We start from the raw sequence: 23,395 nt of genomic DNA, 5'->3' as shown, positions 1-23,395 counted from the left end.
AATAAAAAAAGAAAATTTCACAATATGATAAAATAGAGTTAAAAAAACAAATTGAAAGGAAATATTATACCTTTAGTATATTGACTTCTAGGAGTATTAATATATTAACATGAGGATGATAAATCTTAACATATGAGTATTTTTGTTAAGTATAAAAATAAGATCTTTGTTTTTTTTTTTAATATAGCCTTTAATTTTTTTAAATATTTAAATATAATATATATAAATAAATATAACTAAAATATATATTTGATATTTAAACATATAAAATATACATATTTCAAATATAATAAATATTTTAAATAAAATATATAAATTAAGTAAAAATAAATATTTATTATATTAAAAATATATTTACCATATATGATAAAATGTAAAATATATTAACCATTTAAATATAAAGTTTAAATCCAAAGAAATATTTTGTAAGTTTCACTAAACCCTTGGGACTAAATCATTTCATATTAAAAATAGAGTTTAAATATATTTTGATATTTTTATTGTAATTAATAATAAATTAAACAAAAAATTAGATAGAATGATCAATTTGCATATAAAATTAAGTTTGAGACACTAAATTGCTAGTTTTTAAAAATACATGGACTAAATTATAAATTTTACCAAATCTCAAAAACCAAATTATAATTTATCCACAAATCTTTATATGAAGGGAATAAAGTAAAACTTACTATTTAAACAACCACCATTAAATGAATTAATAAGTAGTAAGATAATGATATAAAGAACAAAATAGAAACAAAGTAGATTGAAAACAGAGTAACTAAAGAAAGCACCATATATATATATATATATATATATATAGCTTTTGCTTCACCAGCAAAGTTTCTTTCTCCAAAACACATTTTCTTCTTGTTGAAGTAGTTATATCTCCAAGATTTTGGGCTGATTTGTCTTCTTGGAGCAACCATTGTCTCCAAAAACTCTAATAAAGTCACTTAAGATCAATAATACTTTGATGCCACTATTGGTTTAGGAAGGAAAAACTAAAAAATTTAAGAGAGATTTATGTTAGAACAAATAGAAGAGAAAAAATATAAATTTATTAAAACTGAGAATTTACATATACATATTCAAAAATTTTTTTCTCTCTCATTTTCTTAACTCTCTTAAACCCTCCTTCCAACCCTCTCAAATTCTTTCCGCTCTATATTTTTCAGCAGCAGCAATCTCTTCCTTCTATAAGGAAATATTGTCTTTTTTTTTTTTTTGTCAACATAGTCCATGCCTACACCATACTTAAATATGCCTATTTTCGTTTCTTTCTTGTGTACAGAGTTATTCATCTACTAAAATCTCATTAACTTCAATAACTTCACTGTACTGTCAACTGTAATAACTTCTATCTCAATTCTTGTTCGAAAAGCACTTGGCAGGAGTGGATCACAAACTTGAGACAAAACTATTTCCAACACTCCATAGGTTGGAATCTCTGTTATTCTCCTCTTACTCACTATAACACAGTGTTCCATCCTTCAATTAACCTAGGTTTCATTAAGGCTCTTATTAGATACCATTTCAATTGTTTTGCGTGGTAATTTTGGTTTGCTTTGAACTGTGCGCATCGATGTTTGTTTATAATTTGGTAGTTTCTTTTCTTTCTATGTAAACCAAAAATAAAACACTCGTATCCTATGGATACGGCATCCTATAGAATATGCACAGAGGAATTCTTGTGTTTTTCAACTCCACCTAAGCGACTACGCCAGTTAAATGAAAAAGCCTACACACCTCGAGCAGTTTCCATCAGATCACTTCACTATGGCAAACAAGAACTATGAGCGATGGAAGAGCATAAAACAAGGCATTTGAATGATTTTCTTGAATGGAGTGACATAGGTTTGGAGGATTATATTGAACTTGTTAAAGATTGCGAGATCAGATTGCGTAATTTTTATTCAGAAATAATTGGACTTACCTGCAATGACTTTGTGAAAATGATATTAATAGATTCTGCCTTCATTATTATGGTCTTAATGAAACACAGTCTGAAAGAATTTCGAGGTGAGAAGAATCCTATATTAGTTAAACGAAGGATGATAGGAGATGTACGTTTCGAAATTTTTGTTGCTTGAAAATCAACTTCCTTTCTTCATTCTTGATGATTTAAGCTATCTAATAAATCTCTTCATGAGGGTCATGAACAACTTTCCATGATTTTGCTTACCCACAAGTTCTTTTCTGATACATTTGGCTCATGGGTTGCAAAGCACATCTTGGAAAAACATGATTTCTCCAAAATAGAGCATATGGTAGATTTTCTAAGACTTTGTCAACAACCTCCAAAGTTGAAGAACAGAAAGAAACTCAAGAAGCTAACAATGCCTAGTGTGGCAGAGCTCCATCGAGCTGGTGTTCTATTTGAGTTAGGTTCAGGCAAAAAATTGCTCAATATAAAATTCCAACAGGCCATTTTGGAAATTCCATCGCTGCAAATTGATAACAATACAGGGATATTACTGAGAAATATGCAGGCATTTGAGCAATGCCTTTGGAACCATCATATCTGTGTAAGCGACAACATTGCCCTGGTCTCTATGCTTGCCAAGGGACCCAAGGATGTGGAAATACTGGCTAGAAATGGAATCATAGATAATTGGCTAGTGAAGAGCGAAGGAGTGTCGACCCTTTTTCAAAAACTTGCACAGGAGAATCTTCTATTTCATGATGATTTCTACTTTTCTGCTCTTGTTGAAGATTTGAACGCATATTGCAAAAACCCTTGGAACAAATGGAAGGCAACCTTGAAACAGGATTATTTCAATACTCCATGGACCATTATCTCTGTGATTGCAGCTGGTATTCTCTTGATGCTTACAATCGTGCAATCTGTGTGTTCTACCCTTCAACTAGTACTATAGGTTCTAGTGTCATCTCATTTTTTTTCCCTTGTGTGATATTTACATCAACATTGGTTACTACAAGCCTTGTTAATGATTCTTTATGTACACTTGATTGTTATTAAGTATTAAAACTTGTCAATTTCTTCTTTGATTTATGAGCCAGATTTTTAATTATGATGTTTATGGTTATTGTGTTAATGTCATCATTTTTGCCTTGATTTTAATTATAGAAACACATGAATTTTGAGCAAAAATTTTTAATTAAATTTTTGAAAAAATAAATAAATAAGATACATTATTAGACTTTTTTCTAATTTAAAATTAATTAATTTCATTGCGAGGCTACTGTGGCAATAAAAAACAAAAGCACATCAGAAAGGCCACAAAGAACAGGCAGACTTTGCTAACCGAGAACAACAGAAGAAGAACAAACTTGAAAAACTTCCAAACTCAGGCGTATGGTTTGAGAATAATATTAATGACATTTGCATTTGTCCTTGAGATATAATGCCATCAAGTTTATCTGATATTTTCATTGACATTGAAGTTTCACTATATTTTAATTTTTGTTACACCTTACCCTCTGTAAGGCATAACATGATCCCTGTAGTATACTTAATGAATTACCGACTCTGTCTACTGATAACCCACTAAATACACTACAAGAGATTTTAAAACAATTTTCTTACTTTTTGAAAGTGGTGAGCATTTCTAGCAGGCATTAAAAACATTTAATTGAAGTTTAAAAGTTATGTAAAATTTTTGTCCATTTTTATTTTTCTGTAAATTTTGAAAAAATTTTGGCAGAATGCCAGTTGTAATTGAGAAAAACAAAAAATTTTCACCGATAGAAAACACTTCCAATTTATGCACTTCACTAAAATCAACCAACATCATAGCTCAATTCATCACAGTTTTTCCCAAACTCCATAATTCAAGTCAATTTTCAACTCAAATATCTTCAAAAATAATACTAAATAATTTCATTTACATTCCATTAAAGAAAAATTAATTTACATTTATCAGTATAAATTTACAGCAGAAAATTCAAAAATAATATTATTACAGTTTTTGTACAAATTGTTCAAGATCAATTTATAATGTACATACAGTCATTTACATCAAAATAAATATATACAATAAGGGTATAATGTAATACTCGATAAAAGATCCAAAGGTAGTACTATGATCCTCAGCAGCTCACTCGGCTGTTTTACTAATCTCTCTACTTGCGATAGCAATAAAAAGCCATCGCTGAGTACAATGATTCAGTGGTGCACAACATACTAAAAATACTCCTTTATGTATAATTAAATCACAAATATCCAATTATAATGATGAAGTCGGTAAATAGATACAAAACACAATTTTAAATTTTCATCAAAACATTTTCGTTTTAGAAATCACAAAACAAACTTTATAAAAACACACAGTCATATCATGCCATCAATATAGTGTTCATCTCAGTAGTCAGAGGCTTATGAGGCATACCAAGGCTAGCTAGCTCAAACTATGGGTACTCATTCAAATTTTTTCCTCTACTGGCACACACCTCAACACTTCAGTCAGAGAGGAAATTCAAAACTATTTCTTCCCACTAGTCATGCTAGTGAGGCATTCATATATATGGTCATGACACTGTGATTTTAAAACTATCTTAACAATTTTCTAAACATTTATTTGCAATTCATCACATACCACTAAATTTTTCCAACAATTTAGGTCAAAAGTATATTGTTCCATTAAATCAAAATTTTCTAATACAAATAAGTCACAATTTATTCATTCAAACAATTTGCCAAAAAAAATTTACAGAAAAATTTTATGTTGTGCACAAACTTCGTGCGAGTCGTCTCTAAGCCTTGACTCGATGTTTCCTTTCCTTTCTCCGTATTCTTCTCAACTGAAACACACAATTTGCAGTGTTTCAGTATCACAACTTATAATAAATCCAATAAATAAATTCATGTCTACTTAATTCTAATCTTAATATGCTTAAAATCATGTTCTAACAAATTTGTATTTTGTTACTATTCATGGCACTATTCAAGTCAAAATGTTGACTTTCTCATGCTTAATAGGTATGTGAATTCTAATTACACCCACATATCACATTTTGGGTGCCTAATTTGTTGGTTTTGGTTGCCCCTTCAATTTTTAGGTCTCTTAATGACAAAGTTCAAATTTTTAGTTTTTGTGCCATATATTGCACTGTTCCATTGGCCTATTTACTGTAAGAATTTGGCTAAGTGTCCTTCATCAAAGTTGTTCCTTATTGTTTTATCTTTAATTCCCTTTTTGAATCACTCCATTTGGAGTTTTGTAGCCCAAGATATGGCTATTTGAATAAGGCTAGCCGGATTGGTTTAACCTAGATGTTCTGGGCACCTAATTGGTTTTGGCAGTTTTGGACCATTAAATTTGGGTGGCAAAATGACTTAGTTATGGGCAGAATTTGGATTGGTCTTCTTCATGAAAGTTGTAGTGCTATGTCATATCTTTCCAATGCCATAAAAATCAGGTCATTTGGACCTGTCTAGCCCAAGTTATGGCTAAATGAACAAATACTATTTATTTAGTCATTTTGGTACAGTGGCAGTGCACAAAGTCCGGATTTGACCTAATTGTTCACTATGTTAATGTCATTTTCTGGGCATGGTTTCTGAATAAAAAATGTGTCATTATGTGTCTATTTTTATTCACAATTGGCCTCACACCAATTGGGTTTGTAAAATTTTAGTTTTGGTCCCTTAAAGGGACCTAGGTCAAGCTGCCAGAATAGGAACCCTAACCAATCCGAATTGCAATTTGTTTCTACCAATTCAAACACATCACAAATGGTCCCAATTGACTATTTTTAACCTCAATTAGGGTCAATTGCATCAATTGACCATTTTCTCTAATTTTTCTCCCAATTTCTAAAGCTCAAGAACCCTAATTTATGTATTTCATTCAATTAGTGAAATTAAAGAGTAAAATCAACATCTACACACTTAATTACACTTTTATATCACTTTAATTCCATCAAATTCTTGCAATTCTAGTCCCCCTTAATGCTTGGCCAAAATTCTCAATTTGCTCCCCATAATTGTTTTTGTTTGAATTTAAGTTAAATTCTAAGTTAACTTAACTAAAAACATAGGAATTAAACAATAAAATTCAAGTTTACTCACTAACCTCAATCTTTGGAATCAATTTCTTTCACTTTTTCTTCTTTCTTTCTTGCTCAATCTTCTTCTCAAGTTATCAAAGTAAGGTTTAAGGAGCTAATTTGGGGAAATTGATAGAAATTTGGGGGTTTAAAAGCTTAGACTTAAGTTTTAATGGAGGTAAAAGAACAATTTGAGAGAGAGTGGAAGAGGAGGTGACAGCAAGGGTGAGGAAGATGACCAATTTGTTTTTTTTTTCTTTTATTTTTAAGTCATTTTATGTCTTATTTGACTTAGTCAAAATTTCCATAAATTAAACTTGAATTATGATGTCATGGTGAGGTAATCTTGATGATGTAATAAAGACTTTTTTTTTTCCATTTTCCTTAATCTTTCCATAGTTCTTAATTTAATTCACTATTCTGAAATTTTTATTTCTCCAATTTTATTAGACAATTAGGTCAGGAGTCACCTCTAGGTGTGAATTGACCAAATTGCCCCTCGCCGGTTTGACCCGGTTTGTAAGTAATTCAATATTTCTTATGGATCCCTGACCTACTCATCAACTCTTTTATGTGATTTTCTCTTTTTCACTAGGTTCACAATAGTCCTTAGGACAACGGTGTCACATTTTTTGGTTCAAAAGTAGGGTTAGGACTGATCTCGCATTCACTTCCCTGTAAGGTCACTCATCGCTGCGACCCTCGGCTCATTTAACTTTTTATGCTTTTTTTTTCTTACTTATATTTAACTATCAAGCAATCACTATTTATTTTCATCTCGGGCTGTCGTAAGGTATTTTGCGGTCGCCTGGACGAAAGCTCTTCACTGAAGTGAGAAAGAGTGAGGAGTCGCCACTTTAATTTTAAGGGAAATTAAAAAAAACCATTTGTGAAAATAAATTAAAAGAAACCACTTCGAAAACAGAGATTCTAGGTTCGGGGTCCATATACGGGCGGGGAAGTTGTTAGGCACCCCGCCTCGTCCCTCAATGAGGGTAAACAGATTTAATGTTGTGCTTTTCTATAAATTAAAAGGGTAATTAGGGGATTAGGATAGTGATGATGTTAATCCTTTGTGCAAAAATAAGGAATATTTAATTTTTCACTTATCTTGGGTTGCCCAGGAACACAAGTTCGTGAGATGGCCTTTTAGTGAATGAAGTTATCTTGCATATTGGAGTTGTGTTATTTTAATTTTGATTTCGTTAAGAGAGCTAGGATAAGAAGTTTCTACTGATCTCTAGATATGTTTTATTAAGAGTTTTAAGCAGGAGATTTTGGATAAGAACTCTCCTCCGATCTCCACATATTTTATAGATGTTTTAATTGAGAAATGGGTAAGAACTCTCCCCCGATCTCTTAGAGTGTTCGGTTTGAAAATTTAAATGAAGGATCTCAGATAAGAACTCTCCTCCGATCTCCGTGTTTTATTTGAATGAGAATCGGGTAAGAACTCTCCCCCGATCTCTTAGAGTGTACGGTTCAAAATTTAAATGAAGGATCTCGGATAAGAACTCTCCTCCGATCTCCGTGTTTTATTTGAATGAGAATCGGGTAAGAACTCTCCCCCGATCTCTTAGAGTGTTCGGTTCAAAATTTAAATGAAGGATCTCAGATAAGAACTCTCCTTCGATCTCCGCATTTTAATTAAATGAGAATCAGGTAAGAACTCTCCCCCGATCTCTTAAAACGTTTGTGATATAAGATCGAACTTTTCACCGATCTCCTAGGTGATTACCTTGTCCGAACTCTTTGGCCAGCTATATCCGATCTCTTTCGGTTACTAGTCTGGGATCCGATCTTATCTCGATTCCTGCTCTATTATGCTATCTCCTGGACTCGTTTAGTAGCCTGACCTCATAACTTTTCCTCTGAGCTACTATTCGACCTTTGGTTATTTTTATTTGTTTGAAAAGAAACTTTCACGTTAAGATACTTCTACCAATATTGTATTAAGTTACCTACAAGTTGCTCACAACCGGAACACCTATTTTCGAAGGAAATGAAAACTAAGGAGAAATAAATAGAGTTTACGGACAAATATAAGAAGTAAACATCAGAAAATAACTATCGGTCTGAATAATCTACATTGGGATTTTAGTGTAACTGAACTTGATGGAAATTTGAAAAATAAAAATAGATAAACTGAAACACGAGCATCCAGCGAAATAATAGTCTAGACACTTACCTGTGGGAGATTGAGGATCTTGAGCTAACTCTAGTGTCCACTAATTTTGTAGAGGTGGAAGCTAATGGTCCAGGAACTAATGCTTACTTCGAAATAACGAGAACCAGGTCAGAATGCAGTTAAGCCGAAGCGACGGTAACCGGGTTGGAATGAGATCAAGCTCGGAGATTAATATGCTGGTATTGGAGTGATGAAGATGAAACTGAACAAAAAAATGGTATCGTAGAGTAATGAACAGACTGAGAATGAAGAATTTCAGGGTCCAAAACTCCTTCAATGGAGATACTTAAGAAAACTAGTTTCTGAAGTTTCTCGAAAGCTCAGAATGGCAAAGTAGCAAGACTGAATTAGATTTCAGAGCCCACTTACCACCATATTAACATTAAAAGCACAAATACTTAAAAGTTACACACCCAACCTCACCAAGAACATAAGTCATCTGCTGCAGACTCTTCCTTGCTGCAGAATGTCATTTTTTCTCTGCATAAACCAGATAGCAACCTTTCTCCATTGAAATACATCTACAAGGGACAAGATTCAACAATGTCAAAAATTGAATTTGGGGAGATTTAAGATAAAAACAAAAGCAATGAAAATAAAAGTAAATCAACAAAAAGGAAAATAAAAGAACTTGGGATGCCTCCCAAGAGGGCTAATTTATAGTCCTTAGCTGGACTCTTTATGCACTTCACTGAAAAGAGGTGAGGGATTGGAGAGCTTGTAACAGCTTGCTCCTTTTATTGGGTCTCTAGTTATATAATGTTTCAATTTATGCCCATTAACCTTAAAATTCCCAGATTTTTCACTCCAAATTTCAATTGCTCCATAAGGGAAAACCTTAGAAACTCTATATGGACCAGTCCACCTTGATTTAAGTTTTCCAGGGAACAATTTCATTCTTGAGTTGAACAATAAAACTGAATCACCCTCTTTAAATTCCTTTTTTTTAAGATGCTTATCATGCCAAACCTTGGTTCTTTCTTTGTAAATACGGGCACTTTCATAAGCATCCATCCTTAATTCCTCAAGTTCATTAAGTTGCAATAGCCTCTTTTCACCAGCTTGCTTAAGATCAAAATTCAAGGTCTGAATGGCCCAATATGCTCCATGTTCTAGCTCCACAGGTAAATGACAAGACTTACCATACACCAACCTAAAGGGAGTAGTTCCTATAGGGGTTTTGTAAGCAGTCCTATATGCCCATAAAGCATCATCTAGTTTGATAGACCAATCTTTCCGAGAATTGCTCACTGTTTTTTCCAAGATATGCTTGAGTTCTTTGTTAGAAATTTCAACTTGTCCTGAAGTTTGAGGATGGTATGGGGTAGCTATCTTGTGCACTACACCATACTTCCTCATTAAGCTCTCAAATTGCTTATTACAAAAATGTGAACCCCCATCACTAATTACAGCCCTTGGAGCTCCAAATCTACTCAAGACAAATTTCTTCAAGAATTTCACTACCACTCTAGCATCATTAGTTGGAGTTGCAATAGCTTCCACCCACTTTGACACATAGTCAACTCCAACTAGAATGTATTTATTACCAAATGAAGGAGGAAATGGCCCCATAAAATCTATTCCCCAGACATCAAATAATTCCACTTCAAGAATATCATTTAGGGGCATTTGATCTCTTTTTGACAGATTTCCACTCCTTTGACATTTATCACATTCTGACACAAATTTCCTCACATCCTTAAAAAGATTTGGCCAAAAGAAACCAGCCTGTAAAATTTTACTAGCTGTTTTAGAGATTCCAAAATGACCTCCATAATCAGAAGCATGGCAATGATGCATAATACTCTGTGTCTCCTCATCAGGAATACATCTCCTTATTAAACCATCACAATACCTCCTAAAGAGTAAAGGATCATCCCATCTATAAAATTTTACCTCATGCAAAAACTTTTTCTTTTGTTGCCATGTCATTCCTAGAGGTAAAACTCTTCAAGATAGATAATTCACAAAGTCTGCATACTAAGGTAGTTTAGCAACAAGAGAGAAAAGTTGTTCATCCAAGAAAAACTCATCAATAGGGATTTCATCCATGTCTTCATCATAAAATTTCAGCCTACTAAGATTATCTGCAACTACATTTTCAGCTCCCTTCTTATCTCTAATCTCCAAATCAAACTCTTGTAGCATCAGAATCCACCTAATGAGCCTAGGTTTAGCCTCCTTTTTACGGAGTAAATACCTGATGGCTGCATGATCTGAAAATATAACCACCTTTTAGTCAATAATGTAAGGTCTGAACTTTTCCAATGCAAAGACAATTGCTAAAAATTCATTTTTAGTTGTTGCATAATTTGTTTGGGCTTCATCCAATGTTCTACTAGCATAATAAATAGCATAAGCCTTTTTGTCCTTTCTTTGACCAAGAACAACTCCAATTGCATAGTTGCTAGCATCACACATGATTTCAAAAGGTAGGCTCCAATCGGGTGGTTGCATGATTGGTGCAGTGATAAGAGCTTGCTTCAACCTACAAAAGGCATCCAAACACTCTTGGTCAAATACAAATAGTGTGTCATTACTTAACAAATTAGACAAAGGTTTGGCTATTTTAGAAAAATCCTTGATAAAGCGTCTGTAGAACCCGGCATGTCCTAGAAAACTTCGAATTCCCTTGACATTGGTAGGAGGAGCCATCTTCTCTATCACTTTAACCTTGGCTTTATCAACCTCTATTCCTCTGTTAGACACCAAATGTCCAAGCACTATCCCTTCCTGAACCATGAAATGACACTTTTCCCAGTTTAACACAAGGTCAGTATCCGCACATCGCTGCAAAACTTTAGAAAGGTTAGCCAAGCATATGTCAAATGAAGATCCATAAACAGAAAAATCATCCATAAAAACCTCCATTATATCTTCAATGAAATCTGAGAAGATTGCCATCATGTACCTTTGAAAAGTGGTTGGTGCATTACACAACCCAAATGGCATCCTCCTATAAGCAAAGATTCCATATGGACAGGAAAAAGTGGTTTTCTCTTGATCATTTGGATGGATAGGGATTTGAAAAAAACCTGAGTATCCATCTAAATAGCAAAAATAAGAATGCCTAGCTAGTCTTTCTAACATTTGATCAATGAAGGGAAGTGGAAAATGATCTTTTCTAGTGGCAATATTTAATTTTCTGTAATCTATGCACATTCGCCAACTAGTCACTGTTCTTGTGGGAATTAATTCATTATTTTCATTTTTGACCACTGTCATTCCACCCTTTTTTGGGATAACATATACTGGGCTTACCCAAGTACTGTCTGAGATAGGGTATATGATCCCTGCATCAAGCAACTTCAAAATTTCTTTTTTAACAACTTCTTTCATATTTGGGTTCAACCTCCTCTGATGTTCAATAGATGGCTTACAATTTTCTTCCAAAATAATTCTGTGCATGCAAAAGTGCGGGTTTATTCCCTTAATGTCATCTATGGTATACCCTAAAACTTTCCTAAATTGCCTCAACACTCTTAACAACTTATCAGCCTCTAAGGTACTTAAATTTGCATTTACAATTACTGGATAAGTGTTATTAGTGCCAAGAAATTCATACCTGAGCTGAGAAGGAAGTTGCTTAAGTTTTACCTTAGGTGCATCTTCTTCCTTGAATAATGGTTGCTTAGATTCGACTTTTTCCTTTTGTGTGAGTTGAAAAACTGGAGCAGAAATGAATGGTGGACTACCCTCTAAATGTTGAGCATATGCAGCCACATGAGGGTTGTCATAGTCTATGCCTCCTCCATGAACCAAGCAATTTTCAAGTGGATCTTCTGGATATTTCTTTCTGAAGTGTTCTTCAACCAGCTCATCAATGATATCAATTCTCAAGCAAGTATCAGCTTCAGAATGATGCTTCTTCATAGTGTTATTAATATTGAAAACCAATTGATCTTCACCAACTCTAAGAGTCAATTTTTCTCCCTTAACATCAATCAATGCTCCTGCTGTAGCTAGAAAGGGTCTTCCCAAGATGATTGGGATATTAGAATCCTCTTCCATGTCCAAGATGACAAAATCAACAGGTATATAGAATTTCCCAACCTTCAGAGGCACATTCTCCAAAATCCCTTCAGGATACTTAATTGATCTGTCAGCTAACTGAAGAGAAATGTGGGTCGGCTTAAGATCTCCCATATTGAGCTTCTCATAAATGGAGAGGGGCATAAGGCTAACACTAGCCCCTAAATCACATAAAGCTTTTGTAGAACATGATTCCCCAATGTGGCATGGAATTGAAAAACTCCCTGGATCCTTGAGCTTTGGAGGAAGTTTCCTTTGGAAGATAGCACTACATTCTTCTGTCAAAGCTACAGTTTCATGATCTTCAAGTTTCCTCTTGTTTGAGAGAATTTCTTTTAAGAATTTTGCATAAGAGGGCATTTGTGAAAGAGCATCAATAAAAGGCACATTTATATAAAGCTTCTTCAAGACCTCTAAGAACTTCCCAAATTGCTTATCAAGCTTAGCTTTTTGAAATCTTTGTGGAAAGGGAAGCTGTGGCTTATGAGGCTCTGGAGGTATGTATTTCTCTTCTTTCTCTTCAACCTCCTCTTTACCTTTTTCTGCACTCTCTTGTTTTTCACTCTCATCAGTTTCTTTCTCATTTTCTCTCTTCTCACTATTTTCACTTTTCTCATTTTTTTCACTCTTCTCATTATTTACAACTTTCCCACTTCTTAAAGTAATAGCTTGACACTGCTCTCTTGGGTTTTCTGGTTGACTTGGAAGTTTTCCAAAAGACTTTGTACTTGAGGAAGATGCTTGTTGTGCAATCTGATTTTCCAGCATTCTGTTGTGTGTTTGCATCTGTTCTAGCCTTGCTTTCATCTCTCTCATCTCCTCATCATGCTTATTTTGGTTAGCAAGAATCTGTTGTAATAAGGCTTCTGTGGTGGGATTTTGTTCTTGCTGTTTTGGTGGAGGATTCATAGTTTTCTGCTGAAAATTAGGCAACGGTTGCCTATTTTGCTGAAATGGAATTCCTTGTTGCTGTTGTGGTTGAAAATTCTGATTTGGAACTTGACTTTGCTGATTTCCCCATGAAAAGTTGGGATGATTCCTCCAAGTTGGATTATAAGTTTGAGAGTAAGGATTCTCCATTTGTTTGTTTCCATAATTACCAACATATGCAGCTTGCTCTCCATAGTCTACTCCACAGCTGGTAGTTCCTTCTGCATAAGCCACTTGTTGTGAACTTCCAGATGATGATGATGAACTAACCAACATACTCAAATCTTCCATCTTCTTAGCCAAGACATTTGTAAGTGCATCAAACTTTGCATTAATCATGTTGAATGGATCAAGGTCATACATTCCAGCAGCTTGCCTCTTTTGAGATGGAGCTGGTCCTCTTGGACTACTCCAAAGATGAGTATTCTTTGCAATTTTCTCCAATAGCTCATAAGCTTCATCTTCATGCTTCATAATAAATTCTCCTCCTGTTTGAGCATCAATAATCCCTCTGATTGCAGGAGTGACATTTGTGTAAAAATTCTGGTTTATCATCCATTTTGGAATGGCATGATGTGGGCATTGTCTCTCTAATTCCTTCCATCTCATCCATGACTCATAAAGAGTTTCATCTTCTCTTGGTCTAAAAGCTGTCATTTGGTTCCTCAATTCTTGAGTTTTTCCAGGTGGAAAATATTTTGCAAGAAATGCATCAGTGAGTTGCTCCCAATTTGTAATGGAGTTGTGAGGTAAAGAATCAAGCCAATCCAATGCTCTATCTTTCAAAGAGAATGGGAATAGCTTCAATCTTGCTGCATCATCAGACACTCTAGGTTGTTTTTGCATGTCACAAATCATAGCAAACTTCTTTAGATGAGTGTGTGTCTTTTCAGAAGGATGTCCCCCAAATTGAGTATTTTGAATCATTTGAAGAACTCCAAAATCCATCTTGTAACTATTTGCATCAATTCTTGGTCTTGCTATGCTCTCTCTCAAGTCATCAAAACGAGGAAAAGCATGATCCATCATACTTCCCCTAGGCACATTAGCATTTATAATCTCTTCACCTTGGGCTGCATTTTCGTTGTTTCGATCATTTTCAGCATTACCGCCACCAATTCTGATTCTTTCATCAGCCATGTCTGCTTCTAATTCTGTTTCTCTTAAAGCTTCTTTTCTTTTTCTGGTTTCTTTCTTGTTGGCTTTACAAAATTTCTCAATTTCAGGATTGAACAATAAGGATGTGTCACTTGTGCTTCTAGCTCTTTTCATAAAAGATTAAGAGTACCTGAAAAAGAACAAACAAACACAAAATGAAAAGATAACAAAAATAAAACTATAAACAACTAAAATAATCAAGAATTCAATCTTAAACAAACAACTCCCCGGCAACGGCGCCAAAAACTTGATGTGGCCCAACCGCAAGTGCACGGGTCGTACAAGTAGTATAGAAAAAGATATCGTTCCCACGAGGAGTTGTGTTAATGATTGAATTTTTGATATAAAAAGTTGACTAAATTGAACTATCTTTGAAATTAAAGAAACAAATTGATGGGTATTTGAGTATGAAATCTATATGTGCAAAATTAATAATCTATCCATCAATGTATTAATTAAACTAAAATTGCATCAATTTGAAATAAGCAAGTTCAAATATGGCAATATTTAAAATGGCAATCAATTAAATTTGATTAGAAATTAACAATTATAAAAAGGCGATTCCGGAGTTCGGGATTTCATATTCGAGCTATTTTGGGATTTTAAATTGGTTATCCAATCTTGTAGAACTTACGGGTTTTAAGGAGATTAATTCTTAAATCCTTTGAATACCCTTTCGAGTGAGACAAAGCGTGCCTTAATCAATCTAATCCTACTTTCGTGGAGTTAGAGTTAATCAAGACCCATTAAGTTCCTTAATTAATCTGTAAATCCTCTTAATCCTTAGTCTATTTCTAGATCTAAGTTAATTAAGTCCAATTTTCTAATTATCTATCACAAGGCCTTCTCCTTTCGGTGTCTCAACCATGGATTAAGAACATCACTTAATGGGATCCTACATTAAGCATGTCATTAAGTACACAAGAAATGAATAAAACTCATTAAGACCACAAAATATGGATTACCCAATCAAAATCCACAAAATATCTCAAATATTACAACCCTTACTCCAGAATCTAAATTAAAACTACTCATTACCCATAATGTTTACAAGAAATTCTTAGTTTATATGGAAATAAAGCTTTAATCTAAGCTAGGAAACAAGAAACTAAACACTAGAAATGTAGGAAAAATGTAAGAAAGGAAAGAAATCTCTAAATCTGGTTGGAAATGGTGTGGGAGAGATTTGTGGCTCTTCAGCTGCTCCTGCTCCCTTCTTCCCTTCTCCTTCCCTTTTCTGCTCGTCTCTCTTTAGTCTTCTTCCTCCCTTTTCTGCCCCCTTCTAAAATGGGAAATGAGGCTATTTATAGCATTTTCTGACATGGAGCCCTAAAATGGTGTATTTTAGGAGGAATTTTCTAAGGGAATCTTCTGCCAGCTCATTAATGAAACCTTTGTGGATCAGATGGTGCATAAGTGATGCGATCCCTTATGCGATTCAGCTGGTTCTGGTTCACTTATGCGAAACTGCATGACTTGGCGCATAGGTTATGCACAATTCCGTGAGATTGCATAAGGGAGGCGTGAATCTGCATAAGCCATGCACTCTCCTTATGCACCATTCGGCAGGTATTGGAAGAGTGATTTTTCTCCTTATGCAGATCTGCATAGCTTATGCGGCAAGTTATGCACAATTTGGTCAATGCATATTTCAGCTTGAAAACTTGTTTTTGACATTTTTGGCTGTAGAAGTCACTCCTCAATGGCAAAATTTCTCTTCAATCCTTCAAAAACACTATTTTTCCTACAAAACAAAGTAAAAATTACAAATTAATCAAAAATTGACAATTATGAAAAACTAACTAAATAACTAATGAAATTAGCTAAAAATAACTAATAATAAAATAAAATGGCTATGAAATTAGACCTAAATGACTATGTAAAATGTATGCATCACTCACAATTATTGAATTTCTTGCTTAGGTAATAAATGGCCCTCTCCTTTCATCCTGTATCATCATGCTGCCCCAAAACACACCCCATCGAACTCTATTGGACTGCCATGTACAGAATCAGCGGCCTTCCTGCCACTGGAGGAACCAATATCGGCCGGTTTGACAGGTACTGCTTAATTTTCTCGAAAGCTTCTTAACAAACTGAATTCCATTAAGTGGTGTTATTTTTTCTAAGTAACTTAAAGATGGGCTCAGCCTTAGCAGTGAGGTTGGAAATAAATCTCGAAATGTAGTTCAGCTTCCCCAGGAAACTACGCACCTCCCTTTCTGTTTTTGGGGGTGGCATTTCTTGAATGGCTCGAACTTTATCTGGATCCACTTCTATTCCCTTCTCACTCACTATAAATCCCAACAGCTTTTCAGATCTAGCTCCAAACACACATTTGGCTGGGTTCAACTTCAACTAATACTTTCTGAGCCTTTTGAATACTTTCCTCAGCACTTGTACATGACTTTCTCCCTCCCTGGATTTGATGATCATATCATCCATGTACACCTTCACTTCTTTGTGCATCATATCGTGGAATAACGTGACCATAGCGCGTTGGTAGGTAGCCCCAGTATTCTTTAACCCAAATGGCATGACCCGATAACATAATACCTCCTACTGAGTGATGAAAGTGGTTTTCTCTTTGTCTTTTCATCCATGGGGATTTGGTTGTATTCGGATGCCCCATTAATACACGAACATCTACCCAATCCTGCAGCATTGTCTACTAGCACGTTTATGTGCGGGAGAGAAAAATCATCCTTCAAACTTGCCTTATTTAGGTCCCTGTAATCAACACACACCCTGACTCTCCCGTCCTTTTTCATCACCGGGACAACATTGGCTATCCATTGAGGGTACTTGACCACTTCCAAAATGTAACACCCCAAAATTTCAAATTTTATTATTTTATGATCATTATTAGTATTTTAATTTTATTTAAATTTTAGGAATTTTTTTGAGATTATTCGGATTTTAAAAATCGGGTTCGATTTTCCGAAAATATAAACTTTGATGATTTTTAAAAATTTATTTAAAGACCACGTGGCAAAACTAAAAATATATTTGGAGTCTACGTATTTTTTTGAGTTTTCTGGAATTTTTTCGAAATTTTTGGACCTCGTTTTTGGTCCCGAGGCAGAGTAAAAATTTAAAATTTTGTATCCTGAATCGGACCGGCCGAATCGAACCAGACCGGATCAGACCGGTCGAATCGGACCGGCCTTTTCTTTTTCTTCCTTCTTCCTCCCGCGCGCGTCTGACCCCTCTCCCTTCTCTCTCTCTTTTCTCTCTCCTCCCTCCTCCCCTTGCCGCGCCGCCGCCTCCCCTGCCATCCCACCTCGCCGGCGCCCCACCTCAGTCCTCCTCCACGGCCGGCCGCCGCCTGGAACGCCGAAAAACGGCCTCAGAAAGGACGCGCAGCGCGCGCGCAACGCCTGGACTTCTGGGCCAAAATCCAGCCGATCCGGCCACCAATTGGACCGGGTCTTGTGTCAAAAATCATCTACTCGGCGAGAGCTTTCCATAGACACCAAGAACACCGAAATCCATCAAGCGGTTTGTCCAATTTTTGCCCGGGAAGTTTTAGCTCATTTTGACTTTCGGGCTAGATTTCTCACAAACCGTGAATCCCACGAGAAAACCGAGAGTACCAAAGCGCTCCACTCGTCAAGAGCTTCGCGGGATATAAATTTTAAAATTTTCCGACACCGTTTTTCGGTGGGTCCCACGGAACTTCGCAGTGTTTTTCCGAGCATTAAATGAGCTTAGAAAATTTTGAAAAATTTATGTACTAACCCCCGTGTTGTGGGCTTCGTGTAGGTATCCTCAATTCGCGGAAATTCGACAGTTGACCAGGTCTGCAAATTTCGGGCCAGACAGACCCATTACCGGAAAAGTCTCCGAATTGGACCGAGGTTTTGGCTATCCCCCCATTGTCAGATGTCCCGAGCGCGTTCCCGAAGTCAGAATCGGCAAAGGTAAACCCGAACCTTGCTTTTTTGTAATTTTCTAGTGCTTAAATAGGATTAAAAATTCATAAAATATTCGTGGTAGCTCAGAAAATTACGATTCTTTTTGCAATAGCCTAGTAATATTGCTAAGGACCGCGGGGCAAAGTTTTAGAATTTTTAGAGCTTATTTGGGCAGTTTTTGAAAAAATGATCAATTATGAGGACTAAATTGAAATGTTACATATTGTGATGGATGATTGATTTGATGGGCCCAAGAGGGGCTGTGTGATGTGATTGAGTTGTGGATATATGAATTGTGAATATAGAAGTGCGTTTTGAGCCCTTTTGCAGGTTGGGTAGGTCCTACGTATAGGGGAGACTCTGCCGGATTTTCGGCACGACTTAGGACGTACTTGGTCTTTTCTTGATTTGTATTGAGTCATTTGTATTAAATAATTGTAATATAATTGTCAGGTGAGCCGGGACAGCCTTCTTCCTCCGCCCAGCCGCCACAGTGACCGTTGTCAAGTCTGTGAGTAAAATATTAATTTTAATTGTAATTTCACTATTATTATATGTTCAAGCATGCCCATGCATCACTTATATGCATATATCTATGTAGATAAACTTTAGGCACGATTTATGTTGCATTCATAACTGTGAAAGTGCCATGTATGTTGTTGTGGTAATTTGGAGCAGTGTGCGTGCGTTGGCGTGCGTGTGATGTGGTGTGGACTATGGATAGGACGGGTAGACACGGCTTGAGATCTTCATTGGGACCGGTCCTTGGGGTAGACACGGCTTGAGTTCTTATCTTGGACCCCGATTTGTTTATTATGTGGAAGTCCGAAATGAGTTCTTCACGCAGTTAGAATAAAGAGAGCTGTATAGGGGATCAGCTCCCATATATATATGATTGATATTGCTGGGTGCGTGAGTGCTCCAAATTACCTTTTTGATGTTATGATGTGAATTTATTGCTGATGCTGCATTTCACTCTACAAGGTGTACTAGTTCTAGATAATTATAGAGATTATGGTTAAAATTGATATTTTACTCTCTGAGTCGAACGCTCACTCCTGTTCAATATTTTTCTAGGCCACAGGAGGATATTTTTGAGGCTAACCTGCTTTCTCCCTCGCAGGTCGATTATTAATGTTTGTATAAACTTGTTAAATCTTAGAATTTCCGCATGTGTTAGAAATGTTTATTTGATTTGGGTCTGTAAACTAAATTATTATTGTGGACCTATAAACTTAATATTCTATGCATGTTAATAAAATTAATAACATACATCTTTTTTTTTACCATTGAAATTTTGATGGCTAAGTTTTTTTTATCTTTTTCTACATTTTATAATATATCATTATCAACCATATGTATTTAATACACAGATATACAAAATAATTTTACTTTTATTTTATAGAAATTTACTTGAATAGACAGTGTATTAAGGTTATCAAAACTTTGAACCGACCATTTCCGTCTCTCGGCATCAAGGCACTAGAAGACCATCAATGCCAAAGATAGAGAAATAAAATAGCATAGAATGTCCATAAAAAAAATAGCCCCTTCATTATAAAAATCGACTTGCACAAAACCACAAAATCTTATATACAACTCAGTCTCGAAAAACTGAGAGGAGAGACCCATTATCTTGCCCAGATGAAATAGAAAAGACCAACATTGCAACATAGAATGGGCACTAGAAACCCAGAAATACCAAAAGAAAATCACAGAAAGGGAGGATACTTTTTTTAAATATAATTATACTTATTATTATTATATTTATTATGGAAAACAAATTAATATTATATATATATATGATATTTTTTAAATGTAATTATAATAAAAAGTATTATTATATAATTAACAGTTTTATAATATGGTTTTAAATAAAAAATATTAAAAATAAATGTTAAATTATATTATTAAAACATAAAAATAAGATGTGCAACCCACGTGTTAACTAGTCTGTACAGGATTGGTTTAAAAATCCAGACAATAATCTTTTAAAAAAGAGATGGGGCTGTCTTAAGTTGGAATGGCATAATAATCCATTAATATTAGACCCTAAAAATACAAAATACTATTTTGAGCCTTTCTGTTAAGTGAATTTCCTCCCACATATTTTCTATCACCTTTACTCTTTGAACCACAACCACAACCATCTCCTTTTAAACCAGAATCCAGTCTTTACTATTCTGATGAATCCTTACCAAGAGACCCTAGTATTCCATTTCTCTTTTTTTTTTTTTTTTTCTACCTTTTACTTTTTAATTTTTTTTAGTAATCATTGATGAGCATTCTCACTGTGCTAAACTATTCCTACCATTTCCCTCCATGTTATATATATATATATATATATATATATATACATTCTATTTTTTTAATAATTGTTAGTAGAGTTAAATAATAACAGTAAATCACCGATCAAAATATGCTTCTCGCATATTGACCAAGTTAAATGCTTGTCAATATAATTAGATATTTTAAATTAAAATAATTATTATTTTTTTGTATAAATAATTTATATAGAATTCATTTTATGTGGAAAAAAAAAGGTAATATAGTAATTTATATTTTTAATTTAATTTTATTTCCAATTAATGAAATATGCCTCCCTAAAAAAGTCATGTTCATTGAAAATTCATTTATCAAGAATCACATCAGAAATCCTCTCATTATCATTTATCAAATTTCTAAAAAAAAAATATTAATTTTGGCTAATATTCTCAAATCACTTATATTTTTTTTAGGAAATTAAAATTTTATAAGAATTAAATTTAATTAATTTCTTTTTATGTAAAATTTAGTTTAATTTTTTTCTATAAATAATTTATTTTAAATGAGGCGATTACGATACCATAATAAAGGCATTACCATTTTATCCTAGCAGGCTATCATAAGAGAAGAAAGAATTCAATTAATTACTATTTTGCCATGACTTTAAATAGTAAAATAATTAAGTCTTTATTATATTACTTAAAAAATTAATTAAATTAATTGTGATTTTAATAACCAGCGTAAAAATTTCGTCACACCTTATGATATGGATTCAAATGATATAAACGTTGGAGCGTCATCTACTTACGACGCGCTACATTGGAGCTCGGATGTAGTGAGAAATATGCAAGGGTGTAGAGCATTCACTGAAAGCGACGCGCCATGCCGTCGCACAAGTGTGGTGTTAAATGAGCAAAGGTTCCCACATCATGGACAGGTGTGGGTAAAAAAGTTAGTCTATAGGACTTATAGTAGAACAAATAGTGGAACAGAATACAAGATAGACATAGAAAATAATATAAGATATCATAGAAGGAGACCAATTAGGAAGGAACAGGATAAGAGGAGAATCATGGTTGGTACTTGGAATATTTGATCACTTACAGAAAAATTAATGGAGCTTGTGGATACCTTGGAAAGAAGAAGGGTGAATATTGCTTGTATTCAGGAGACTAAATGGGTAGGAGAGAAAGGTAAGGAAGTGGGTAATTCAGAGTACAAACTGTGGTTTGCCAGAAAGAAGAGAAATAAGAACGGAGTGGGCATAATCATAGACAAGACATTGAAAGACCCTGTAATAGCTGTGAAAAGAGTAGGAGATAGAATTATACTAGTAAAGCTAGTACTAGAAGGATAAATAATAAATATAGTTAGTACTTATGTCCTACAAATAGGACTAGATAGTGAGAATAAAACAAAAGTTTCGGGAAGATATGGATGATTTAATGCAAAGCATACCGAATGAAGAGAATGTTTTCATTGGTGGAGATTTTAATGGACATGTAGGAAGTGATGGGTAAGGTTATGAGAATGTTTATGGAGGTTTTGGTTTTGACTTTGACAGTCGAAATGAGGAGGAAAAAAGCATCCTGGATTTTGCTATGACATACGACCTAATACTAGCAAATACCTACTTTATAAAAAGAGAATTACATTTACTCACTTTCAAAAGTGGGCAACATAGAAGCCAAATCAACTTCCTCTTAACCAGGAAGACAAATAGAGCTCTATGCAAGGATTGCAAGGTCATTCTAGGAGAGGCATTAACAAGTCAACATCGGTTAGTGGTCTTGGATGTTAAGTTTAGGAACAATTCAAGTAAGATTAGAAGAAATAGTATAGCTCGAACAAAGTGGTGGGAGTTCAAAGGAGTAAAGCAAGTGAAGTTCAAAAATGAGCTTCTTGAGTCCGAAGTATGGATGCTGGATATGGAGGCTAATGATATGTGGATACAGATGGCATCAAAGATTAGAAAAGTAACTAGAAAAGTACTTGGAGAGTCTAAAGGACATGGACCACCCTCAAAAGAGAGATGGTGGTGGAATAAGGAAGTACAAAAGGCAGTGAAGAGAAAAAGAGAATGGTATAAGAAATTACCTAAATGTGATAATAATCAGGCATATGAACAGTACAAGATAGCAAAGAAAGAGGCAAAAAAGGCAGTTAGTCTAGCAAGAGCATAGGCCTTTGAAAAGTTATATGAGAAACTTGTAACTAAAGAAGGGGAGAAAGATATTTATAGATTAGCAAGGAACAGAGAAATGAAATGTCAAGATCTCAATCAAGTTAGGTGCACTAAGGATAAAGAAGGAAAAGTGTTGGTGAAAGATGAGGACATTAAAGAAAGATGAAGAAATTATTTTAATGATCTCTTTAATAATAGTCAAAATGATAATAGCGTGAATATAGACTATAAAATAATAGAAAAGAATGTGAATTATACTAGAAAGATTAGATCTTTAGAAGTAAAGGAAGCACTTAAGAGAATGGAAGTGGGTAAAGCCTGTGGACCCGATGGAATACCAATTGAAATGTAGAAGTGTTTGGGAGATATGAGAGTGGCATGGCTAACTAAATTATTTAATAAGATTCTAAACTCAAAGAAAATGCCTGATAAATATAGAATGAGTATTTTAGTACCCATTTTTAAAAATAAGAGAGACATATAGAATTGCTCAAACTATAGGAGAATTAAACTCATGAGCTATACTATGAAGTTGTAGGAGAGAGTTGTGGAGCATCAATGTCACGACCCAACCTATGGGCCGGACCGGCACTAGGACCTGGGCCAGCCTAAAGCCCCCGAGGCCCGTAGTAAGCCTAACTATTCACTTAACCCAACTCTAAGGCCCATTTGGGCCCAATTTCAAGAAATCAACCGGACAGAGTCCTG

At 34.7% G+C, this 23,395-nt stretch overlaps 1 protein-coding gene and 1 non-coding gene across 2 annotated transcripts; both read left to right on the top strand.

Annotated features, from left to right (window-relative positions):
* The first annotated feature begins 1,802 nt into the window (after positions 1-1,802).
* On the top strand, positions 1,803-2,879 carry LOC110639748 (putative UPF0481 protein At3g02645). The gene is made up of 2 exons (XM_058139881.1): positions 1,803-2,066; positions 2,154-2,879. Exons 1-2 carry the CDS (start codon positions 1,803-1,805, stop codon positions 2,877-2,879), a joined length of 990 nt encoding a protein of 329 aa, XP_057995864.1.
* A 10,848-nt stretch (positions 2,880-13,727) lies between these two features.
* LOC131175641 (small nucleolar RNA R71) lies at positions 13,728-13,834 on the top strand. Its single transcript, XR_009145834.1, has one exon. It is a non-coding gene; the product is annotated as a small nucleolar RNA R71 (small nucleolar RNA).
* Positions 13,835-23,395: the final 9,561 nt, after the last annotated feature.

This window comes from Hevea brasiliensis, chromosome 17, assembly GCF_030052815.1.
Source record: "Hevea brasiliensis isolate MT/VB/25A 57/8 chromosome 17, ASM3005281v1, whole genome shotgun sequence".
Lineage (NCBI taxonomy): Eukaryota > Viridiplantae > Streptophyta > Magnoliopsida > Malpighiales > Euphorbiaceae > Hevea > Hevea brasiliensis.
This window is presented reverse-complemented; position numbering and strand designations above follow the sequence as displayed.

What these genes read in the sequence shown, in the direction of transcription:
- LOC110639748 (XM_058139881.1), top strand. Translation starts at nt 1,803, where the DNA reads ATGGAAGAGCATAAAACAAGGCATTTGAATGATTTTCTTGAATGGAGT. An exon ending in AACGAAGGATGATAGGAGAT is followed by an intron (nt 2,067 to 2,153) that starts GTACGTTTCGAA and finishes TCTCTTCATGAG; the next exon opens with GGTCATGAACAACTTTCCAT.